We start from the raw sequence: 26,789 nt of genomic DNA on the forward strand, positions 1-26,789 counted from the left end.
CTAGATCTTTTACTGCCCTTTACATTGCTCAGGGTCTCCCTTAATGCACACATAATGTAATGCAGCCTTCCACACAGTAAATGTAACTAGACCTAAAGGATTCATTATGCTGCTGTTTGGGGATCTTGTGGGGCTTGCCCAAAGCTGGGCTGGAGAATGAGGCAAATTAATCGGGACATGTCACTTCAAAAACAAGAAGCTGAACCCATAGCTTTGTGGCAAATATGCATCCACCACAGCTCTACAGACAAGAAACAAATAAGCTAAAATTAGCCGGTAACCGACTCATTGCCAAACTGTCAGTGGTGGAAATGTTAACACGTCAAAACTGCAAGCTGCTTCTGCCATGGTATGTTACTGGGAGAAACAGCAGCCTGCGGCTTCAAGCAGTATTCAAATAGCAACTCCTGACATCAAAGCCACAATATTGATCAAATGCTTTGATCACACCAATAAACTTGGGGTAAGGTGGACTATAAATCTAGGCCCAGTATTTGAATTGGATGAACTGTGTTCACTGATTACCTACCATTTCACCATTAAAATTTCTTAATAATTGACCAGGACTCCAATTCCCAAGACTGCAATGCTCTAGTGTGTGGAGTTTATAATTGACCAGGACTCCAATTCCCAAGACTGCAATGCTCTAGTGTGTGGAGTTTATAACAACTTCCCTTTATTGTTTTATATCTCTCCAGTCTGATATCAACAATAGCTGTATTAATAATGCAGGTACAGAATAGTAAAGGGAAATTGTAGATTAATGTAAAGTTTATTTGCTATATACAAACCAGCGACACACTCATCTGCTGGGATACTTCTGAATCACATTTGAATTCAGTGAAGAAAACTACTAAGACACTACATTGTGAACAAAAAGTAAAACATACTCTCAATGTCCCCTGAAAAAAAGGCCAATTCTGTAATACTGTTAACTTCTGAAACAGATCAAAAGATTCAAAACTGCCCAGTTAAGGTTATTTTATGGATTTACTAGGGTTGCAAGCAAAGCTTAGTTCTTGGCACTTGCATTTAAAATACAAGATTTATTCAGTCAATGGTTAGACACGACATGAACTGTTCCTCAGGCAAATGCTCTCCATTCCCAGAATGTTAAACAAAAGGCATTTAATGGCTCTTCTGGAACACACATCAAAAGCTCTACAAAAATAAGTGTCACTAACATGCACATAGACCAGAGGTATTTTGTGATCATCTAAGCATTAAAAAACTTCTGCAAGTTTGAAGTGTTGTAAACAAGTTTTATTGGCAACAGATGTAGTGGGAAGGCAAGCAAGTGAAGGTGGGTATGTCTGCCCTGCACAGTTTCAGGCTGCACTCTGCTTGACATCTTCCAGAACCAAACAACAGCTTTATTTCCTTCCCATGGCACAAGCCTAATTAAAATATTGTGAACGGACATGAACTAAGCAGGAACAGAAGCGGGCCATGTGCTATGAACTTGTAAAGGGGAAACACTCACCAACTGGAACCCATTCAGAGAGCTGTAAGAACATTACCCATCCTCAATGTATTCCAGGCAACTAGACAGAATTACAGGAGTCCAGTGTAATAACTTGGCAGGCAAGCCAAGGGATCCATAGTGGTTTGACGAAGGAAAGAAAACAAACTAGGCCGAAAACATTACTATCAGCAGATATATAGAGACATCAAGACATTGAATGATTGTGTTGAACAGTGCACTGGGTGAACATTGCTGTTTCATTATGACCCAAGATCTGTTCACACAGCAAGTCCAGAATCACAGCAGGAGGAATATGAAACAGATATTCAAAACATCTTTCTATTGATTCTTATATTTGCTCAAGTTCTAAGAACCCACTTCTAAAGAGACAGGACCGTGATACCTAATCTACTTAACCTGGTTCCTTTCACAGCTTGAGATTTTTAGGCACTAGGTACATACTTTGGTTTGATGGTGACATTTCCCCGTCCCCCTGCAGCAGAACTACCAAGGCATTTGTTTAATGCTCTGTGAAATATGAACCTAATCAACAATCATGCCCACTTATCAGACTATTCAAGGGGTCACAAAACAGATTAAAAGAACCATCCTATCTGAATAAAATCCAGTTAGCAACAATTTCTCACCTGCCCATGCATGGCAGCTACCATTTATTCACCCACCACTGCTGAGATATTGGAAACCAATGATCAACTGACCCTCTTAGAGAAGAACCTTTCCCCTGAGTCCTGTGGCCTTGGTGGACAATTTCTGTATAAATACTTATTTGCATCAGTATTACTGATAAAGCCCATTTACACATGAGCAAATGGGTGGCCATTAATAGGTAATGGCAGGGTGACAAGCCTCAGATTTTAGTGTTGCACTGTAGTTAACAATATTCTCACACAGCTCATTAATTCAGTGCACTTGTATTAATGCAGTCTTGAACTTCGAATATTAAAAATAAAATCAACTAAAACTGAGGACAGGAGTCAAAGAAAGCTCAGTTTGAGATTGGATTGTTCTGTCAAAGGATAGCTTTTTTTGAGAGCAAGAGTCAGGCTGTGCATTTGTCCGTGAGGAAGTGTGTTAATGGACAAAAATTCTACACACACAACAAACTCAACTCCTGCCATCATCACCTGCACTAGATCAGCACTACCGATAGGGCAGTGGGATGCACGTGGTTAATAATGCACTTACACTTGCCTGACACAGAACATCAGCCATCAAGGTGGTAGACTAAGAAACTTACACTTTGGAAACTATTTCCAAAACAAAAAGGCACATATTTCCATGGGAATAGTTTCTGCCTGCTACGTAGGTTTCTAAATCTCCTGAACAGACAAGGATAATTGTTAAAAGTGGAAGCTCCTCATTGAGTGAAATGTGAGTGCCCAGGCAAGTCTGCAGAATACCCACTTCCAAACCCAATATGTCTTGGTTGATACTGATAAATTATGTTGGCATACTCACTCCTGCTGGCAACTTTTCTGGATGAGATTAATTCTGTTGCTGTCTATTCAGAGTGTTTCCCCTTTAAAAGCTTGATTTACAGGTGTGACAGAATTGTATAACAGACATCCATGATTGTTATCTACAGCTATCTATCTGATTGCATCCAAAAACATTGGTGACTCCTCTACATGTTGCTTGTAGCACAACAGGCTAATATATATATGTACGTTGTATTGAAAACGATTGAAAAACATTCTGATGAGTCCAGATCCTCATTCATTCAGCTGTGACATTGTTCAGGATAATGCAGTATTTAGTCTCAGTCACATCACTGCATGCCACTATTGATAAAGATAGGAACGAGGAATATCCACTTGAGTGTTCCAAGTTTTCGGGGCTTGGCCAACTACACACGTATCCCAGTTGACTACAAGTTCCAATCTGAGGCACTGGGACTGATGCTGCTCCTCTCCTGTATTTCCACTGGTTAGTAATGGTGTTGTTTTAATGGGAAATGGGAACAGCTCAGACAGAAACGTTAAATTCCAGCAGCTAAGCAGATACTCAAAAAACCAATCGCTTTTCCATTGCAAAATGATGTGTCCCCCTTTAATCTGGAAGCAATGCACCAAATGTTGATGCTGACTGTGTGATGAACAGGCAGATGGAGGTGACCAAATGTCCAGACCTTCAGGTCACTCATTCTCCTCAGGATTCTGGGGGTCGATGATCTGGACATGAGTGAAGGGGAAGAGTCCTTGCCGACCATTCACTTCACCCTCCCACTGACCACTGATGTTCATCCTGGTCACTTTGACGACATCACCAACCTGTTGGAGAAGAAGACACCAGATTTCAGTTCACTAGCAAATTTCAGTCTGTTTGTTAGTCTCATCCATTTCAACGCCAAGAACAGACAATCGGTAAAGAACAAAGGTTAACAAGGAGATGGTTTGAATGGCATGAAGCCTCCATGTATAGTCTACTCTGCCCCCAAACTGGTGTACAAATTCCTACTGTCAACTGATTTACAATCAAACCATTGCTTAATGCTGGAGAAGTAGTACTTTCATGAATAAGATTTTTAACTGAAAACAAAATGATTTGTTGCATCTCATTCTGAATAGATTATTGCACTGTCAAGGTTTACCAGAGACCAAGCAGCGAACAGGCTTGCATTCTAGGCGCTGCTATACCACAGTACAGCTTAAAGGGGTAAAACAAAAACACATTCCCATCCCTTAACCCCATACCAATTTGAAGCGGACGAAAGTTTTGGCAATGTGTGGTGGGCATCAGCAAACTACAGTGCTCATCTACCTCTACTCTCTCCTTTATCTGCACACCAAAACCAGAAACAAACTCCAAATTAGTCAAACAGAATCAGCTTCTGATTAGTCAAAATACAGAAAGAAACCAGGGAAACAGAAAACAAAATACATTTGCTAGTAATTTTAAAGTTTTAATAACACAGCAAATGTCCAGACTGAGTGAGACAAGGGGAAAATTCCTCAGTCAGAGGGTGGTGAATTTGTGGAATTCAGTGCTATAGATGGTTCTGGAGGATGTCACTGGCAATTTAAGGTAGTGTGTGATAAATTCTTGACTGGTAAGAGAGTTAAAGGTTACAGGGAGAAGGGAAAAGAATGGGGCTGAGAGCGAACAATGCATCAGGAATGGTGGTGTAGACTCAATGGGCCGAATGGCCTATTTCTGTTACATCTTATGGCCTTGTGGCCAATATCAAATACTTGGCACAGCGCAACTTCATTGTACTCAGTGGAATGTGCCTGGAAAGATCTGCTGGATGTAGATACAATAGTGGTGCTTAAGAGGCTTTTAGATAGACAGTGGTTTATACTGGGAATCAAGGATATGGATCACATATAAGAGCATACCTTAGGGTTAGGGTTAGGCACAAACACGGTCAAGAGCTTGTTCTTATGTTGTACTGCTCCGTTCCCAGTCTATAATACTAATCCTTAGAGCAGCCAAGTCACTCAGGTCACAAAACCTGAAGTATATATCAAGAGGGTATACTGTATAAGATGATGAAAGACATTGATTGTATGGATAGTAGAGGCTTTTCCACCCAGGCTGAAATGGCTAATACGAGGGGCCATAGTTTTAAGGTGCTTGGAAGTACCATAAATTCCGGTGTATAAGCCGAGAATTTGGCCCTAAATTTTGGTCCTAAAATTAGGGGGTCGGCTTATACAGAGGGTGCCAACTTTGAAAAAACAAACACACGGAAGACAGGTCGTATTTATTGGCTGTTTTTGAGTCAAATTCGTTCCACTGTCGTTGCATGAATTCTTTGGATGATTTGTTTATAAACTCACATCTAGTGGCTGGAGCACGGTGATCAATCTACTGAGGATGACTGCAATGTCCGTATTTTCAGCTTTCAATGCTGCTTTTGTCTCACCTGACAAGTGCGCTTTGAACACGTCCCAGACAAGTAGCGACTTTTCCTTCCCGAAACCTTCAGGACGTCGACGCCACACCTCTTTAACCCACCAAGCAACCCGCTTCGTCCATCCAGCAGGGTTCTTGAATGTAAACAACACCCCCGCGAGAATTTTCTGAGCAATCTTTGTTTTTTGTCTCAACACAAGATCACGTCTATTCATAAATCAGGTGCGCCAACTTTGCATAGCTTTGAAAGTTTCGCTGACCTCACGGTGTTTTTCGTCCCATTTCTGCGCTTGAACTCGAATCATTTCTCTGGTAACAATGTATCCAGACGATCGCTAGTGATTCATCCACTCTAAAACTTTTTCTTCCAGTTCTGGCCACTGGCATGTTTTCCTGCAGTTTTCACGTTACGTCTTTGGCATATCCCTCAGTGCGTCCTCTGCCTTTCTCCACTCTCTCACTTGTTTCTCATTTACACCAAACTTCTTAGCAGCTGCAGAATTATTCGTTCCTTTAGCAAAATCAACAACCTTCAGCTTGAAGCCAGCATCACATCGCATTTGTTTTAACCTTTTGTACATGGCAGTTGCAAACTCAATACTGCCACCCCGTGTTATGTTTTAACGAGATTACGATGGACGCTAAATGATTTCACGGGGGTTACATTTCAGAGGATCCCTTTACCATTGGAGAACTAATCTAAAATTTCCCTCCCTGATTTGTTTATTAACCTCTACAATGTGTAGACCTGTTTTCTTAGCAGGTACTGGTTCACAAAATTTCCCGGTTGCAGATCCGGCAAAGCTGAGTACCAGCATGTGAAATCTTGTGATCTTTTCTGGTTAAATCAGAAACCTCTGATCGGAAAACAAAAAGGGGTCAGCTTATACAAAGGTACATGAAAAAGTCACTTTTTTAACCTTGAAAATGGGGGGTCGGCTTATACTCCAGAATATATGGTAGGTAGTGAGGGGATGTCAGGGCTAAGTGGTGGGTGCGTGGAATACACTGCCAGCGAAGGTGGATACAATTGGGCCTTTTAAGAGATTCGTAGATAGGTTTTTTTGGATCGGGACAAGAAGGACGATGTGGGAGCTAAATTCTGAAGGAAGGCAGTTTTTTTTAAAAACTTCAAGTATAAGGACGAGACTGCGCAGGTGCGTGACGTAGACAGGACAGCGCAGAGAGTTCAAAAAGACCACCCTATACAGCAGGCAGCGGTTGGAGTGGGCACCAGAGTGTAGGGCTTTGGCTCAACGGGCTTAGGTGGTAATGGGAAGTGGTGAGAGCGAGGCACCAACTCTTTTTGTCCCCTTGGCGAATCAGCCCGGACAGACGTAGGAACAGCAGGGCTCACACAGCTAACGGTACGAGCTAATGGTTTAAAAAGTTGGTGTGTTTGGCGAGGTAAATTGGTGAGTAGACTTATTTTTCCTTGTTTCATTCCTGTAGAATTAGGTAGCATGTCTGCAGGGTTAGTTTGTTCAGGGTGTCAGATGTGGGAATGCTGGGAGACCTCCAGCCTCCCTGATGGCCACATCTGCACCAGGTCACCGAGATGCAGCTCCTCAGAGACCGTGTTAGGGATCTGGAGCTGCAGCTTGATGACCAATTGCTTATTAGAGAAAATGAAGAGGTGATAGACAGGAGTTACAGGGAGGTAATCATCCCTAGGCTACAGGGGTCAGAAAACTGGGTGACTGTCAGGAGTGGGAAGGGAAATGCCCAGATAGTGGAGAGCACCCCTGTGGCTGCCCCCCTCAGCAACAAGTATATTGTTTTGGATGCTGTTGAGGGGGATGACCTGACGGGACAGCCATGGTGACTGGGTCTCTGGCACTGAGCCTGGCGCTGTTGTGCAGGAGGGAAGGAGAGAAGGAGGGAGAAGAGGAATTCCATAGTCAGGGGAACAGACAGGAGATTCTGAGAGCCTGATAGAGATATGCGCATGGTGTGTTGCCTCCCAGGTGCCAGGGTACGTGATGTCTCATATCGGGTCCAGAATATTCTGAAGGGAGAGGGCGAGCAGGCAGCTGTCTTGGTACATGTTGGTACCAATGACATAGATAGGAAAAGGGAGGATGTCCTGAAGAGAGATTTCTGGGAGTTAGGAAGGAAGCTGAGAAGCAGGACCTCCAGTGTAGTAATCTCAGTTGTGGGGCAGCTTCCTCTTCGGGGACCCTTCTGTGGTCCCCCCGCGGGACTGTCGAAATCAGAGACCCCACGCCCGAGGGGTCTCCTTCGTCCACTGGTGTTAGATAGTGACCACCCCAGAGGAAAGTGATTAATCCCGGGGGTGGTGAGATAAGATGGGGGGGGGGGGGGTTGAATTCAGTGAGGGGTAAATGGGGAAAGGGCAAGAATGCGAGGGCAAGAATAGAAGAAACAGGCAGACGAATGCGTGGCTGAATGACTGGTGGAGGGGGACAGGGCTTCAGATTCTTGGATCATTGGGATTTCTTCTGGGGGAAGTATGACCTGTTCAAAAAGAACGGGTTACACCTGAACCTGAAGGGGGCCAATATCCTTGCGGGAAGGTTTAATAGAGCTGTTAGGGAGGGTTTAAACTAATTTGGCAGGGGGATGGGAACCGGAATGACAGAGCGGAGGAGGGGGAAAAACAGAAATAAATCTAAGATAGTGAGCAGTAAAGATGTCAGGAAGGACAGGCAGATGATGGGGCAAATTTGCAGCCATTGGGATGAGTTGCAGTACAATAAAAGCAAAAAGTACTACATATTGGACTTAAGGTGTTATACTTAAATGCACACAGCATAAGGAATAAGGTGGATGATCTTGTTGTACAGCTACAGATTGGCAGGTATGATGTTGAGGCCATCACTGAGACGTGGCTAAAGGATGCATGTCTCTGGGAGCTGAACGTCCAAAGATACAAGGTGTATCGGAAGAATAGTCAGGTAGGCAGAGGGGGTGGCATGGCTTTAATGGTAAGAAATTATATTAAATCATTAGAAAGAGGTGACATAGGATCAGAAGGTGCAGGATCTTTATGGGTTGAGCTAAGAAATTGCAGGGGTAAAAGGACCCTGATGGCAGTTATATACAGGCCTCCTAACAGCTGCTGTGATGTGAACTACAAATTACAACAGGATATAGAAAAGGCTTGCCAGATGGGCAGTGTTATGATAATTGTGGGTGATTCTAACATGCGAGTGGTTTGATAAATCAAGTCAGCACTGGATCTCAAGAGAGAGAATTTGTAGAATGTCTACAAGGTGGCTTTTTAGAACAGCTTGTTGTTGAGCCCACTAGGGGATCGGCTGTACTGGATTGGGTATTGTGTAATGAACCAGAGGTGATGAGAGAGATTGAGGTGAAGGAACCCTTAGGAGGCAGTGATCACAAATGATTGAGTTCACTGTGAAATTTGAGAAAGAGAAGCCGAAATCCGATGTGTCGGTATTTCAGTGGAGTAAAGGAAATCACAGTGGCATGAGAGAGGAGCTGGCCAAAGTTGACTGGAAAGGGACACTAGCAGAAACAACAGCAGAGCAGCAGTTTATGCGAGAAGTGAGGAAGGTGCAAGACAGCTATATTCCAAAAAATAAGAAATTTTCAAATGGAAGAAGGATGCAACAGTGGCTGACAAGTCAAAGCCAAAGTAAAAGCAAAGGAGAGGGCATACAAGTAAGCAAAAATTAGTGGGAAGACAGAGGACTGGGAAGTTTTAAAAGCTTACAAAAGGAAACTAAGAAGGTCATTAAGAGGGAAAAGATGAACTATGAAAGGAAGCTAGCAAATAATATCAAAGAGGATACTAAAAACTTTTTCAAGTATATAAAGTGTAAAAGACAGGTGAGAGTAGATATAGGACCGATAGAAAATGATGCTGGAGAAATTGTAAAGGGAGGTAAGGAGATGGCAGAGGAACTGAATGAGTATTTTGCATCAGTCTTCACTGAGGAAGACATCAGCAGTATACCAGACACTCAAGGGTGTCAGGGAAGAGAACTGTGTGCAGTCACAATTACGACAGAGAAAGTACTCAGGAAGCTGAATAGTCTAAGGGCAGATAAATCTCCCCGACCAGATGGAATGCACCCTCGTATTCTGAAGGAAGTAGCTATGGAGATTGCGGAGGCATTAGCAATGATCTTTCAAAAGTCAATAGATTCCTGCATGGTTCCGGAGGACTGGAAGATTGCAAATGTCACTCCCTATTTAAGAAGCGGGCAAGGAAGCAAAACGGAAATTATAGGCCTGTTAGCTTGACATCGGTGATTGGGAAGTAGTTGGGAGTCGATTGTCAAGGATGAGGTTGCGGAGTACCTGGATGTATATGACAAGATAGGAAATTACAAGTAGGTTAGACAAGGGAGATGCAGTGGATGTTGTGTATTTTGATTTTCAGAAAGCTTCTGACAAGATGCCGCACATAAGGCTGCTAAACAAGTGCCCATGGAATTACGGGAAAGTTACATACATGGATAGGGCATTGGCTGATTGGCAGGAAACAGAGTGGGAATAAAGGGATCCCATTCTGGTTCGCTGCCGGTTACCAATGGTGTTCCACAAGGGTCCTTGCTGGGGCCGCTTTTTTATGTTGTATATCAATGATTTGGATTATGGAATAGATGGCTTTGTGGCTAAGTTTGCTGATGATACAAAGATAAGTGGAGGGGTCGGTAGTGCTGAGGAAACAGAGAGTCTGCAGAGAGACTTGGATAGATTAGGAGAGTGGGCAAAGAAGTGGCAAATGAAATATAATGTTGGAAAGTGTATGGTCATGTACTTTGGTAGAAGGAATATACAGGCAGACTATTATTTAAATGGGGAGAGAATTCAAAGTTCTGAGATGCAACGGGACTTGGGAGTCCTCGTGCAGGATACCCTTACGGTTAACCTCCAGGTTGAGTCAGTGGTGAAGATGGCGAATGCAATGTTGGCATTCATTTCTAGAGGAATAGAGTATAGGAGCAGGGATGTGATGTTGAGGCTCTATAAGGCACTGGTAAGACCTCACTTGGAGTACTGTGTGCAGCTTTGGACTCCTTATTTAAGAAAGGATGTGCTGATATTGGAGAGGGTTCAGAGAAGATTCACTAGAATGATTCTGGGAATGAGAGGGTTAACATATGAGGAATGTTTGACTGCTCTTGGACTGTACTCCTTGGAGTTTAGAAGAATGAGGGGGGAACCTCACAGAAACATTTCAAATGTTGAAAGGCATGGACAGAGTGGATGTAGCAAAGTTGTTTCCCCATGGTGGGGGAGTCTAGTATGAGAGGATATGACTTAAGGATTGAAGGGCGCCCATTCAGAACAGATGCAAAGAAATTGTTTTAGTCAGAGGGTGGTCAATCTGTGGAAGTTGTTGCCATGGGCAGCAGTGGAGGCCAAGTCATTGGGTGTATTTAAGGCAGAGATTGATAGGTATCTGAGTAGCCAGGGCATCAAAGGTTATGGTGAGAAGGCGAGGGAGTGGGACTAAATGGGAGAATGGATCAGCTCATGATAAAATGGCAGAGCAGACTTGATGGGCTGAATGGCTGACTTCTGCTCTTTTGTCTTATGGTCTACATGGAGCTTAGAAAAATAGAAGGCTGTGCGGTAGAGAAATTCCAGGCAGTTTCTAGAGTAGGTTACATGGTCAGCACAACATTGTGGGCCAAAGGGCCTGTAAAGTGTTGTAGATTTCCATGATTCTACAATGAAAGTGACTCATCTTGATTTTTCTTCATGTCTGACCTTAGTTTGAGGCAGTGACCTGGTTTGAGAAAGCCTAGTCATCATTCCAGCACACAGCTTGCAAGATTCCATTTGAATTTCAAGTCCTAATCAAATCGGATTTCAAACTGGATTTAGACATTACCAGTAGCCACAAGGATGTTAGCGATATCCAGACACTCACCAACAGTAAATAAGACCATAAGGAGTATTGATGTAGATGGATGTTGGGGTACAAGTACATCGCTCTCTGGTGGCAGCACAAGTATATGGTGATGAACATCATTAGCCAGGGTGCTGATTATCTACAGCTGTAAAGCCACATTTGGAGTACGTTTGTAGTTCTGATCACATCATGTCTCCTGGATTAGAGTGTATTAGACAAACGTGTCAAAGGATGAGGGGTGATCTAATAGTATAGAAAATCATGAGAAGCACAGCTAGAAGGAAAAGCTTAACATGGTAGGTACTCAGATTCATTAATGATGTTGAGGCATTTAGTAGGCACATGAACAGATAGCAAATGGAAGGGCCATGGACAGATAAAGAATTCTTTCTGACTAGCATCATGCATTGAAGGGCCTGTTTCTACACTGTGCTCTTCAATACTCAATACCAGAGCAAGCTGCTTTGACATACACAGTATTAGCATAAATAAGCAGTGAATCAGATTGTGGGAGGTGCTGAAAGCTGTTTCATGCTGTACAGGTGTTCTTCACCCAGCCACAACCGAGACATACCAATGAAGCTGGATCAGCGTGTCCTTGGGACTTGATGCTGGTCACAGCACATACACACCAGTGAAAGACTGCACAGTGAGGAAACACCAGGTGGCAGTGCAAGCTAAAGAGCTTGGCTCAAGTAGCAGTGACTGAGGAAAGCATTCAGAACAGGATAGTATCTAGAAACATATAAAAACCTACAGCACAATACAGGGCCTTTGGCCCACGATGCTGTGCTGAACACGTACTTCTTTAGAAATTGCCTAGGTTTACTCATAGCCCTCTATTTTTCTAAGCTCAATGTACCTATCCAGGAGGCTCTTAAAAGACTCTATTATATCTGCCTCCACCACCATAGCCGACACCCATTCCACACACTCATCACTCGCGACCTAAAAAAAACTTACCCTGACATCTCCTCCGTCCCTAATTCCAAGCACCTTAAAACTGTGTCCTCTCATGCTACCCATTTCAACCCTGGGAAAAAGCTTTTGATTATCCACATGATCAATGCCTCTCATCATCTTATACACCTTTATCAGGTCACCTCTCATCCTCTGTCACTCCAAGGAGAAATGGCCGAGTTCACTCAACCTATTTTCGTAAGGCATGCTCCCCAATCCAGAGAACATTCTTGTAAATCTCCTCTGCACCCTTTTTATAGTTTCCACATCCTTCCTGTAGTGAGGTGACCAGAACTGAGCATGGTACTACAAGTGGGGTCTGACCAGGGTCCTATAAAGCTGTAACATTACCTCTAAGCTCTTAAAACTCAATCCCACTGTTGATGAAGGCCAATGAACTGTATGCTTTCTTAACCAGAGTTAAACTGCACAGCTGCTTTGAGTGTCCTATGGACTCGGACCCCAAGATCCCTCTGATCCTCCACACTACCAAGAGTCTTACCATTAATACTATATTCTGCCATCATATTTAACCTACCAAAATGAACCACCTCACATTTATCTGGGTTGAACTCCATCTGCCACTTCTCAGCAAACACGAGGAAATCTGCAGATGCTGGAAATTCAAACAACACACACAAAATGCTGGTGGAACACAGCAGGCCAGGCAGCATCTATAGGGAGAAGTGCTGTCGATGTTTCAGGCCGAGACCCTTCGTCAGCCCAGTTTTGCATCCTATCAATGTCCTGTTGTAAGTTGACAGCCTTCCACATGACCCACAACCTTTGTGTCATCAGCAAATTTACTAACCCATCCTTCCACTTCCTCATCCAGGTCATTTACAAAAATCACAAAGAGTAAGGGTCCCAGAACAGATCCCTGAGGCACCCCACTGGTCACTGACCTTCATGCAGAGTATGACCCATCTACACCCGCTCTTTGCTTTCTGTGAGCAAGCCAGTTCTGGATCCACAAAGAAATGTCCCCTTGGATCCCATGCCTCCTGACTTTCTCAAGAAGCTTTGCATGGGGTACCTTATCAAATGCCTTGCTGAAATCCATATACACTACATCTACTGCTCTACCTTCATCAATGTGTTTAGTCACATCCTCAAAAAATTTAATCAGGCTCGTCGGGCACAACCTGCCTTTGACAAAGCCATGCTGACTATTCCTAATCATATTATGCTTCTCCAAATGTTCATAAATCCTGCCTCTCAGGATCTTCTCCATCAACTTACAAACCACAGAAGTAAGACTCACTAGTAGCCTAGGAGCATCTCATCCGGTCCCGGAGACTTATCCAACAATGCTTTCCAAAAGCTTCAGCACATTCTCTTTCTTAATGTCTATATACTCAAGCTTTTCAATGCATTGCAAATCATCCCTATAATCATCAAGATCCTTTTCAATAGTGAATACTGAAGCAAAGTATTCATTTAAGTATCTCTGCTATCTCCTCCGATTCCATACACACCTTTCCACTGTCACACTTGATTGGTCCCTGATGCACCATCAATAACTCACTCTGAGACGTAAGAAGCGAGATATCGGCTTTTATTGACTGGAAGAATGAACAACACTACATCCTGGAGAAATGAGGCCGGACCCAGGCCTCAATCGCCTTTATACAGGGGTCTGTGGGAGGAGCCACAGGAGCAGTCCAGACAGGTATATGTAGTTCACCACAGTCCCATTGTCTTAACCTCTTGCTTTTCACATATGCAGAAAAGCAAGAGGAAGATCTACATCTTTACCCAACCCTTGAATAACATACAAATTTAATATTTCAGTCTGACTGGTTCCACTCTGCTCACCAGAGACACTCTCAAGTACAGTAATACAACGATGAGGCAGCTGCTCTAATATGGCAGTGACTGATGGTTTGAGCTACAGCTGTGTACAGGGGAATTAGAAATGCTCTATATGTTAAGAGAAACTTGCATCAGAACCAAATTGGAGTGAATTTCATCTTTACCAGAGCTTTGATACTAGACTGCTAATGCTGATTTCTAGAGTCACCCCGATGTAACCTCTGAAAGACAAATCATTTTTGTAGAATTATTTGGCAAAATCCAAACTGAACCCCACTGGCAAAGCAAAGAACTCCGTGTATGCAACCAGATTGGTGATACTGTTTCATCACTCCACTGCTTTATACTGATACTACTGGCTCGTTTCACCACTTCCTCTCTTCATACTGGCCAACGCCCCTCTCCCTTTGCCACCCTAGCAGGGTTTCAACCCAAAATGGTCATTATGTCTATGTCCCTCTACAATGCTGCTCAACCAGGTTCCTCCAGCAGATTGTTTGCTGCCACACGTTCCAGCAACTGTAGTCTCTTGGACATCCAATTTGGATAGAGGCTTTTGGGGAAATAGCAACTTTCAAAGAATTGTAGATTCCTGAAGCTTGATCTTTATCTTTAAAGCATTTGAAAAATACTATTAATAGCAAAAAAGGTAACAAGCCCCCTTAAGAATCAGTGGCAACCCTTGTATGAACATACGAAAGATGAGCAAATACATAAATGAACACTTCTAGTCTGTATTTACGATGGAGGCGGCCAAAGAAACCAGTGTTGAGGGAAGTGATCCTATGAATCATATCAATATAATGAAGGTGGATAAACCCCCGAGGCCTGTTCATGTGCTCCCCTGGCAGAGATACTTGTTCGCCATGGGCAAGGTATCCAAAGACTGGAGTGCAGCTAACGTAATGTGTCTTTATTTAAGGAACACTGCAAAGGCAAACCGGGGTGGGGGGAAGAGAGAGAAGAGGAGGGTGGGTGATCAGCTCAGTATGCATTCGCATTTCGAAAAGGGAACGTTGATAAAACACTGTCAGCAAGGTAATGCAGGGACTGGTTGGTGCCAGGTCTGTTATTGCTGACCGTTTGAATGAAAACGCAGGTCATAGAATCATTTACAGCACAGGGACAGGCCCACCCTTCAGTCCAACTTGTCCCTGCCAACACGATGCCCATCTCAACCAGTCCCATTTCTACTTGTGGTGGCATGAATAGTCTGGAGATGACAAAGGAAGATCTAGGATCAAGATCAACTGGGAATGTAGGCAATGCAATGGCAGATGGAATTCAATGCAGACAAGTACGAGGTGATGCATTTTGGGAACTTTACTCAGGCAAAAAGATATACAGACACCAGGGCTATTGGGACTGTTTTTAAACAGTGAGGCAGGGTTTCAAGATACAAGATTATTTAATGTTATTTTTCATATTTTATTTTAAAAATATTTCAAAGAGGCCTCTGAGAGGCAGATGTATAGAATGAACTGCAGGTACAATAATGGCACTGAAATGACACATGGAACTTGGATGGGAAAAGTCCAGAGGGATGCAGGCCAAACATGTTCAAAGCGGAATTACTGTTGATAACATCTTCAGCCCAGCATGGAAGAGCTGGTCCAAACGGCCGATTGAATACACTTGAATTGATGAAAACCTTAGTTGTTAGAGCACATGGTTGATAAACATATATATAACATATATATATATATATATATAACAATCACAGCACGGAAACAGGCCATCTCGGCCCCCCTAGTCCGTGCCGAACTCTTAATCTCACCTAGTCCCACCTACCCGCACTCAGCCCATAGCCCTCCATTCCTTTCCTGTCCATATACCTATCCAATTTTACCTTAAATGACACAACTGAACTGAACTGAATAAGCAGCTTGTCCACCAGCAATGTGAATGATTGAGTTCAGAGATACAATATTAACTGAAAAGGTGAGATTGAAGCCGAGGACAATTCTTGCTGCCCATTAATCTATGCATGGCTAGGCTTGGACAGTCACAAGAACCGTGAGCCACTGTTTGTTGATAATAGGGCAAACACAACTGATGCTACGTCCATCTAAACAATGGGTTTTAGTTTCCATTGCACCTTAACAAAGCTATTTTAATCCCTTGCAAAAGCAAAAGGTTCTTTGCCATATGACTGGGACAGTAACTCACCTGATAAACCATTTACATCAGAAAACTGTATTTAAAACAACTGACTGAACACTGAATAAGTGCCACACATTCTGCATTACAAAGACAGCAGTGATGCAAAAGACAATATATAAATATTTTTTGTAGCCCTGAAGTTCCCAAAGATTTGTGGTCTTTAGGAAGTGCAGCAATTCCTATCATACAAGGAGCAGAGTGTTAAGTTTTGCTGTGATGAAACAGCCCTTTTAGCTTATTGAGCTAGCCGCACTGTATCACAGCTGATATGACCAGGTGCAAAGCAGATGTTTCATTCCTTTGCATATTTCCTTTGAAAGACAAAAGGATCCCTCAATAGAAATCTCTTCCTTAAACCGTAGGATTCTCAGGAACATAATAATGGTCCAATTTCCTTTGGCTCTTCCGGAAACGAAAAGCTGCATTTGCTTTCACGTGTGAAAAACTTCCTGCGGACCCTGCCAAGTATAGTCTGCATCATTCCCTTTATAGCCAATGTCAATGCCCTTGGTCATGGTCACGGTCACGATATACTGAAAAAGAACTCTGAACTTGGGGTTCAAACAAACCTCCAGTAAATGAATGAATGTGGCCCAGACTTGCATGTACAGATCACACAGCAGTAATACAAATCCCATGTACTCCAGGCTGACATTCTCCTGTGAGAAAACTCAACTTTGGTAGGAATATCATATGTACATGGCATGAAAATTGGTAGTGTGATAGCAAAATTATATTAATTTGGGTACAACATTTAAGTTAAATTGGTAATTTGGGTAAAAGTAATAGGCAAATGGTAGATAGAATTTAATCCTGAAAGACAAAAGGACATATATTCTGGCAGGATAAACAAGACTTGGATATTAACAATGAATGATAAGGCCCTGGGGAATCTAAGGAACAGAGGAATTTGCTGTACAAATGGAAGATAGCTGAAAACAGCAGAATTAATGAAGCATACAGGATTTCATTAGCAGGGATACTGAGTACAAGAACAGGCAGGTTATGGTACAATTTCATAAATAATTAGACCAGAGATGGAATCTTCTCTGTAGTTCTGCCTACCACACAAGAACATCAGGAATACATTGGTAAGGGTACTCGGAACAACCAGAAAATTGCCGAGAGTTACAAGGTATCACCAACCAGGTTTATTTTCCTTGGAGCAGTGCAGGACACAAAAGGTTTTTCAAAAAAATTAGAGGCATAGGCACAGATGGAATAGGGAACTTTCTCTTACAAGCAGAAGAGATAGGATATTAAGATAGAGGAAGAAATGTTATGCCCAGAGTGCTAAAAATCTGGAATTCACTGCCCGAGATGGTAAAGCCAGCTTCTACACACAGAACCAGTTAGATGAGCATGTGAAAAGCCCTGCAGACAGAGTGCAGGGATTAGTTGAGGACTCCAGGTGGTAAAACCCATCTCTGTGCAGTATGACAATGATAGTAGAGTAGATCTGGAAGAAAATTATGAAAAGGCCAAAACAAATGTGCTGGCGGATAAAACAAGTGTGAGGTATTGCACTTCGAAAGGTCAAACCAAGGTAGAACATACAAGGTAAATGGTAGGACACTGAAGAGTGCAGTAGAACAGAGGGATCTGGGAGTACAGACACATAATTCCCTAAAAGTGGCGTCACAAGTAGATAGGGTTGTAAAGAGAGCTTTTGGTACATTGGCCTTTATAAATCAAAGTACTGAGTATAAGAGTTTGAATGTAATGGTGAGGTTGTACAAGGCATTGGTGAGACCGAATTTGGAGTATTGTGAGCTGTTTTGGTCACCTAATTACAGGAAGAATATTAATAAGGTTGAAAGAGTGCAGAGAATGTTTACAAGGATGTTGCCGGGACTTGAGAAACTGAGTTACAGAGAAAGGTTGAATAGGTTAGGACTTTATTCCCTGGAGCGTAGAATGAGGGGTGATTTGATAGAGGTGTATAAAATTATGATGGGTATAGATAGAGTGAATGCAAGCAGGCTTTTTCCACTGAGGCCTGGGGAGAAAAAAAAGAGGTCATGGATTAAGGGTGAAGGGGGAAATGTTTAAAGGGAACATTAGGGAGGGCTTCTTCACGCAGAGAGTGGTGGGAGTGTGGAATGAGCTGCCAGATGAAGTGGTGAATGCGGGCCCACTTTTGACATTTAAGAAAAACTTGGACAGGTACACGGATGAGAGGGGTTTGGAGGGATATGGGCCCAGATGCAAGTCAATGGGACTAGGCAGAAAAATGGTTCCGCACAGTCAAGGGCCAAAAGGCCTGTTTCTGTGCTGTAGTGTTCTATATGATTCTATGCAGCCTTTAAGCAGCATGAACTAATATTAATGCAGATACAGAAACCCATTGAAATAATAGCACAGTGAACAGTTTGAAATCATGTTACATAGTATCATGCTATCTTCACCTTTGGAAGTTAAATCAAATTGACAACTTTTCTAATTGCCTTCCAGGAACACCTGGGATTCTCAATTAGGAAAAGCTTTATTACTTAATAGACATTAAGAACTAGAAACATAGAAAGTCTACAGCACAATACAGGCCTTTCGGCCCATGATGCTGGGCTGAACACACTTCTTTAGAAATTGCCTAGGGTTACTCATAGCCCTCTATTTTTCTAAGCACTGTGTACTTATCCAGGAGTCTCTTAAAAGACCCTGTCGTATCCGCCTCCAACTTCGTCGCCGGCAGCTCATTCCACACACTCACCACCCTCTGCGTAAAAAGCATACCCTGACATCTCCTCTGTAGCTACTCCCAAGCATCTTCAAACTGTGCCCTCTCATGCTAGCCATTTCAGCCCTGGGAAAAAGCCTCTGACTATCCACATGATCAATGCCTCTCATCCTCTGTCACTCCAAGGAGAAAAGACCAAGTTCACTCAACCTACTTTCGTAAGGCATGCGCCCCAATCCAGGCGACATCATTGTAAATCTTCTCTGCACCCTTTCCATGGTTTCCACATCCTTCCTGTAGTGAGGTGACCAGAACTAAGCAAAGTACTTCATGGGTCTGACCAGGGTCCTATATAGCTGTAACATTACCTCTTGGCTCTTAAACTCAATCCCACGGTTGATGAAGCCCTTCTGAACCACAGAGTCAACCTGCATGGCAGCTTTAAGTGACCTATGGACTCGGACCCCAAGATCCCTCTGATCCTCCACACTGATCAGAGTGGAAACTCTGGTATTAATGGTGATTAACACCATATTCTGCCATTATATTTGACCTTCCAAAATGAACCACCTCATTTTTCAGGGTTGAACTCCATTTGCCACTTCTCAGCCAAGTTTTGCATCCTATCAATGTCCCACTGTAACCTTTGATAGCCCTCCACACTATCCACAACATCCCCAACCTTTGTGTCATCAGCAAATTTACTAACCCATCCTTCCACTTCCTCATCCAGGTCATTTATAAAAATCATGATGAGTAGGGGTCCCAGAACAGATCCCTGAGGCACACCACTGGTCACTGACCTCCATGCATAATATGATCCGTCTACAACCACTCTTTGCCTTTTGTGGGCAAGCCAGTTCTCGATCCACAAAGCAATGTCCCCTTGGATCCCATGCATCCTTACTTTCTCAATAAGCTTTACATGGGGCACCTTATCAAATGCCTTGCTAAAATCCATATACACTACATCTACCGTTCTACCTTCATCAATGTGTTTAGTCACATCCTCAAAAAACTCAATCAGGCTCGTAAGGCACGACCTGCCTTTGACAAAGCCATGCTGGCTATTCCTAATCATATTATGCCTCTCCAAATGTTCATAAATCCTGCCTCTCAGTATCTTCTCCATCAACTTACAAACCACAGAAGTAAGACTTACTGCTCTATAATTTCCAGGGCTATCTCTACTCCCTTTCTTGAATAAGGGAACAACATCTGCAACCCTCCAGTCCTCCAGCACCTCTCCCACTCTCGTTGATGATGCAAAGATCATTGCCAGAGGATCCGCAATCTTCTGCTTTGCTTCCCACTGTAGCCTGGGGTACATCTCATCTGGTCCCAGTGACTTATCAACTTGCTGCTTTCCAATAGCTCCAGCACATTCTTTTTCTTAATGTCTATATGCTCAAGCATTTCAGTCCACTGCAAGTCATCCCTACAATCGCCAAGGTCCTTTTTCATTGTGAACACTGAAGCAAAGTATTCATTAAATACCTCAGCTACCACACTTCCACGCACACTTTTCCACTGTCACAGCTGACTGGTCCTATTCTCTCACATCTTATCCTCTTGGTCTTCACATACTTGTAGAATGCCTTGGGGTTTTCCTCAATCCTGCTTGCCAAGGCTTTCTGGCTCTCCTATTTTCATTCTTAACCTCCTTCCTGCTAGCCTTATAATTTTCTAGATCTTTATCATTACCTAGTTTTGTTTTAACCTTTCATAAGCTTTTCTTTTCTTCTTGACTAAATTTTCAACAGCTTTTGTACACCATGGTTCCTGTACCCTACCATCCTTTCCATGTCTCAATGGAACATACCTACGCAGAACTCCACGCAAATATCCCCTGAACATTTCCCACATTTCTACTGTACATTTCCCCGAGAACATTTGCTCCCAATTTATGCTTCCAAGTTCCTGCCTGATAGATTCACATTTCCCCTTACTCCAATTAAACACTTTCCTAACTTGTCTTCTCCTATCCCTCTCCAACACCATGGTAAAGGAGATAGTGATCTGTCTCTAAAATGCTCTCCCACTGAGAGACCTGACACCTGAACAGGTTCATTTCTCAATACCAGATCAAGAACAGCCTCTCCTCTTGAAGGCTTATCTATATATTGTGTCAGGAAACCTTCCTGAACACACCCTAACAAACTCCACCCCATCCAAACACTTTGTTCTAGGGAAATGCTGATCAATATTGAGGAAATTCAGATCTCCCATCATGAGAACCTTGATATTATTGCACCCTATCTGCTCCTCAATGCCCCTATTACTATCTGTCTCCCTAACTGTTCCTCGATGTCCCTATTACTATTGGGTGGTCCATTAAATAAACACCCGGTAGAGTTATTGATCCCTTCTTGTTTCTAACTTCCATCCACAGAGACTCAGTAGACAATTCCTCCATAACTTCCTCCTTTTCTGCAGCCATGTCAAGCCCCCACCTCTTTTGCCACCCTCACTGTCCTTCCTGAAACATCTAAAGCCTGGGACTCTAGTAGCCATTCCTGCCCCTGAGCCATCCAAGTCTCTGTAATGGCCACTATATCATAGCTCCAAGAACTGATCCACGCACAAAGCTTATCCGCTTTGTTCATAATTCTCCTTGCATTAAAATAGACACATCTCAAACCATCAGTATGAGCACATCCTTTATCACCTGCCTATCCTCCCTCTCACACTGCCTACAAGCTTTCTCTATTTGTGAGCCAGCCGCCTCTTCCTCTGTCTCTTCAGTTTGGTTCCCACACCCCAGCAATTCTATTTTAAACTCTCCCCAATAGCCTTAGCAAACCCGCCAAGATATTGGTCCCCTCAGATTCAAGTGCATTATGTCCTTTTTGTACAGGTCACACCTGCCCCAAAAGAGGTCCCAATGATCCAGAAATCTGAATCCCTGCCCCAATCTCTCAGCCACACATTTATCCTCCACCTCACTCTACTCCTATACTCACTGTCGCGTGGTACAGGTGGTAATTCTGAGATTAGTACCCTTGTGGTCAGGCTTCTCAGCTTCCTTCCTGCAGTTTGTTTTCAAGATCTTCTCCCTTTTCCTACCCATGTAGTTGATACCAATATATACCATGATTTCTGGCTGCTCACCTTCCCAATTCAGGATATCACAGATGCGATCAGGAACATCCCAGACTCTGGCACCTAGGAGGCAAACTGCCATCCGTATTTCTGTCCTGCGTCCACAGAATAGCCTGTCTGACCCCCTAACTATAGAGTCCCCCATCACTGCTGCCATCCTCTTCCTTTCCGTACCCTTCTGAGCCACAGGGCCACACACTGTGCCAGAGGCACAGTTACCTCCCTCAGGTAGGACCCTCCCTCCCCAACAGTACTCAAGCAGCAGCACTTATTGTTAAGAGGTACTCTCTAGTATCTGATTCTTGCCCTTCCCTCTCCTGACTGCTACCCACTTATCTGTCTCTCGAGGCCCGGTCTGAATACTTGCCTATGGCTCTTCTCTAACACATCCTCACTTTCCCAGACCAGATAAACATCAATAGGCTGCATTTCCAGTTCCCTAACGCAGTCCCTAAGGAGCTGCAACTCGATGCTTTTGGTGCAGATGTGGCTGTCCGGGAGGGTGGGAGTCTCCTGGACCTCCCACATCCGACACCCAGTACACAACATCAGCCTCGCTGACATATTCTTCACATGTAACTTACCTGGCTTCGACCCACTATCACTGAAGCCCCACTGAGCCAAAGCCGTCCTATTCTGACTCACTTTACTCTGACGCCTGCTCTATAAAACTATCTTATTTATAAATTCTTCCCGCCAGTCTAACTTGCGGACGTCCATGCACCTGCTCAGTCGTGCTTCGATCAAATTGCTTAAGAAAAAATGCTTCTTGCTGGTGTAACTCGTTGACATCCATGTGCCTGTGCAGTTGTGCCTTGAAAGAGGATGTGCTGGAGCTTTTGAAAAGTATTAAGTTGCCAGGTCTGGACTGAGCCTCTAGTGATGATCTATGCATCATCAATAGGGATGGGAGAAATACCAGAGGATTAGAAGGTTGCAAACCTTGTTCCCTTGTTCAAGAAAGGGAGTAGAGATAACCCAGTAAATTATAGACCAGTGAGTCTTACTTCAGTGGTGGACAAGTTGTTGAAGATCCTGAGATTTGAGCATTTGGAGAGAAATAATCTGATTAGGGATAATCAGCATGGCTTTGTCAAGGGCAGGTCATGCCCTTTGGCAATTCTTTGGGGATGTAACAACACACATTGATGAAGGTAGAGCGGTGGATGTAGTGTGTATGGATTTCAGTAAGGCATTTGATAAGGTACCCCATACAAGGCTCCTTCAGGAAGTAATGAGGCATGGGATCCATGGGGACCTTGCTTTATGAATCTAGAATTGGCTTGCCCGCAGAAGGCAGAGTGGTTATAGATGGCTCATTTTCTGCATGGAGGTCGGAGACCAGTGGTGTTCTAAAGGGATTGCTCTGGAACCCCTCCTCTTTATGATTTCTATAAATGACCAGGACTAGGAAGTAGAATGGTGGGCCAGCAAGGTTGCTGATGACCCAAAAGTTGGGGGTGGTGTGGGTAGCCTGGAGGATTGTCAGAGGTTACAGTGTGACATCAATAGGATGCAGAACTGGGCTGAGAAGTGGCAGATGGAGTTCAATCCAGGTAAGTGTGAAGTGGTTCATTTTGGTAGGTCAAATTTGAAGACTAATATATTAATGGCAAGACTCTTGGCAGTGTGAAGATCAGAGACACCTTGGGGTCCAAGTCCATAGAACACTCACAGCTGCTGCGCAGTTTGACAGTGTTGTTAAGAAGGCATATGGTGTGTTGGCACTTCATCAACCATAGGACTGAGTTCACAGCTGTGGGATTAACTAACACAATGGGGCATAGTTTTAAGGTGCTTGGAAGTAGGTACAGGGAGGAGAGTGGTGGGTGCATGGAATGCACTGCCAGCAATAGGCGGATACAATAGGTTCTTTTAAGAGACTCTTTGATAGGTACATGGGGTTCAGAAAAAATAAGAGGGCTATGCGCTAGGGAAATTCTAGGCAGTTTCTAGAGTAGGTTACATGGTCGGCACAACATTGTGGATCAGAGGTCCTGTAATATGCTGTAGATTTCTAGGGCCTAGGTTCTCCTTTTGCTTCCTCCTTCCAGGATGCAGGTTGCTAAAATACTAAAATAGCTTTGAAAATCTATAGCTAAAATAGCAACAAATTCCAGTTTCCAGGAAAGGGTGGTAAATAAACCAGTTTCTACAGCTCAGCTCTCTTACCACACTCAGCTCTTGTTCACTGAGATCTATACGTTCCAATTCTGGCTCAGTCGTCCGAATTTCCTTCATTTTTGCCCCTTTTTTCGCAGCTTTTTCATGAACTTGCATTTATTCGGTGGACTTTGACCTCTAGCTCTTTAAAAGCTACTCCTTGCACTGAGTTATCTGTAGTGGCTCAATGCCCAATTTAGTTTGATGACATTTCAGTGAAGTACATTTGGACCACAGATGCTACAAGGCTGGTGATAACCCAGCAATTTGGAAACATATTGTTCCTTTTTGCTAGCTAGGTGGCCTGAAGCCAAGTGTGGCTTCATGTTTCTATGATGCCTACCCAAGGTAGTATCATGCTTGAAACATCATGAGTACATGCTTGAAACATCAGCTGAATGGTTCGTCAATGTCTCCTGTATAAAGAAAGACTTCCTTTAATTGGAATTGATGGAAGAAGTCAGTCTGAATTTATGGTCTTCAGGTAAAAATGCTTGAAAGATTGGGTGTGCAGAACAAAATTATCTGCACTGACAAAAAACACAAAAGAGCTTTAGTTGCTCTATAAATCTCAAAATTACATTCAGGATTTTTTTTACTCAAGTAAACTACAAAATGCAGTTGCTGGAAAATTGAAATACAATTCTGGCAAAGCACATCTGTCAGAAGAGGTACAATATTTCAGGTGAGAAAGCCTTCACCCACGTCAGTGGGAACGAACGTCAGTGTCAGCACCAAAGAAATTCCTTCCGCTTTAAAACCAAATGTATATTGCACACGAATGAGTAATAAAAGGAAACAAGTGCACCTTTCTGAAACCTCAGGGCATATCAAACTTTCCCAGCCAGTTTGGCTGTGAAGGTTGACTGAGAAAGTATTGCAGTTTTTTAAAAAACTATAAACACTGCAAGCAACCATCCCAAACTGCAAAACAGAACAGATGAAGATAGGCCAGTGCATGCTGTCTACATGGACTTCACTTCAGTAAAGCATTGGAGAAAGTTCATGTCAGGCTGATGCAAAAGATCACGGCACATGAAGACTTGGTAGATTGGTTCAAAATTAGCTTGACTGGAGAGAACAGTGATGGGACCATGTCACTCTGTGGCCACTTAGTGAGGTCTGCTGCTGAAGCCACCCACTTCAAGGTCAGATGTGCTGGCGTTCAAAGATACGCTTCTGCATACTACTGTTGTAACATGTGGTTATTGTCACCTTTCCATCAGTGTGAACCAGTCTGGCCATTTTCCACAGCACTGCCATTCATTTTTGTTGTCCCACACCATTCTCTGTAAACCCTAAAGACTGTTGTGTGTGAGAAAATCCCAGATCAGTAGTTTCTGAGATACTCAAACCAACTCATTTGGCACCAACAATCACTCAGATCATATTTCTTCCCCTATTCTGATGTTTAGTCTGAACCTCTTGACCATGGCTGAATGCTTTTATGCTTTGAGCTGCTGCCACATGATTGGCTGCCGAGATATTTGCATTAACATAGTATACAAGCATACCTAATAATGTAGCCACTGAGTGTCTATCTAAATCAGGGGTTCCCAACCTTTTTTATGCCATGGACCAATGCTATGTCTGTGAACCTGATGCTAATGACAGAGAAAAGCACACTGATTAGCAAGTTTGCAGGTAACAGAAACTGGAGCTTTGGATAGTGAGGTGGCTGCCAAAGGATTCAGATTAGAGTTTGATCAAGGCTGAGATGTGCACCTTGAAGATCAAATGCAAGTGGGAAGTACACGGTAAATGGCAGGGCCCTACGCAGCACTGAGGTACAGAGGGATTTTGGGGCACAAGTTTACAGCTCCCTGTAAGTAGCAACACAATGAGCACAGCACATTTGGGGTGTCAAGTCAGGGAGTCATGCTGTAGCAGTATAAAACCTGGCTTAGGTTTAGTACTGCATACAGTTCTGACCGCTACACTTTAGGAATGATGTGGTGGCTTAAAGTATACCAGGATACTGGACTGGAGTGTAACTATAAGGAAAAGTTGGACAAACTTGGATTGAATTTGGCTGCAGTGTTGAAGGCCAGATAGAAGTATATAAAATTATGACAGGCATGAATAGAGCCTTTCTCCCCCCAGGGAGGAAACACTAGAGGGCACAGGTTTAAGTAGAGTGAGGCAACATTTAAAGATTTGAGAGACAGGATTACACAATAGCACTGTGGTTAGCACAATGTTTTACAGTACAGTGATCTGGGTTTGATTCCTGCTACTGCCTGTAAGGACCATGTGGGTTTTATCCCACAGTCCAAAGATGTACCGGTTGGTAGGTTAACTGCTCAATTAGCTTATGATCAAATTGGTGGATTGCTGGCTCTACTCTTGTGAAAGCAAATAAAACAGCAATATAGAGACATTCACAGAGGCAGGTAGAGGGATAATGACCCAATGCAGGCAGATGAGATTTGTTTAGGTTGGCATCACAGTCAAGTGGGCCAAGTTTCCATACAAAGACCAAAAGCACCTAAGGGTTTTGCATCTTTACCTTGAATCTGCTATTTCCTTTTGACCTCACTCCCAAAACCTTGTGGAATTCTGCTTCGGCACAAGGAATTGTTAAGCCAAAATTATTGCAACTTTAGAGAAAACAATTTGCAGAAAGATTTAGAACCAAGTGTCGACTGTTTCAACAGCCAGAAATACGAAGTGAAAGGTTGCTTAGTTTGTGGTAACTGGTGCACGTTAGT

General features: G+C 43.2%; 1 protein-coding gene across 1 annotated transcript in view; it reads right to left on the bottom strand.

The window, feature by feature from the left end:
• Positions 1 to 753: 753 nt before the first annotated feature.
• crkl (v-crk avian sarcoma virus CT10 oncogene homolog-like) overlaps positions 754 to 26,789 on the bottom strand; it is a 76,014-nt gene continuing 49,978 nt past the window's right edge. The window contains exon 2 of the mRNA XM_073055604.1: positions 754 to 3,756. Within this exon, the coding sequence (XP_072911705.1) occupies positions 3,622 to 3,756 (135 nt within the window). The 3' untranslated portion in view covers positions 754 to 3,621. The remainder of the gene's footprint in view (positions 3,757 to 26,789) is intronic.

This window comes from Hemitrygon akajei, chromosome 9, assembly GCF_048418815.1.
Source record: "Hemitrygon akajei chromosome 9, sHemAka1.3, whole genome shotgun sequence".
In the NCBI taxonomy this organism is placed as follows: Eukaryota; Metazoa; Chordata; class Chondrichthyes; order Myliobatiformes; family Dasyatidae; genus Hemitrygon; species Hemitrygon akajei.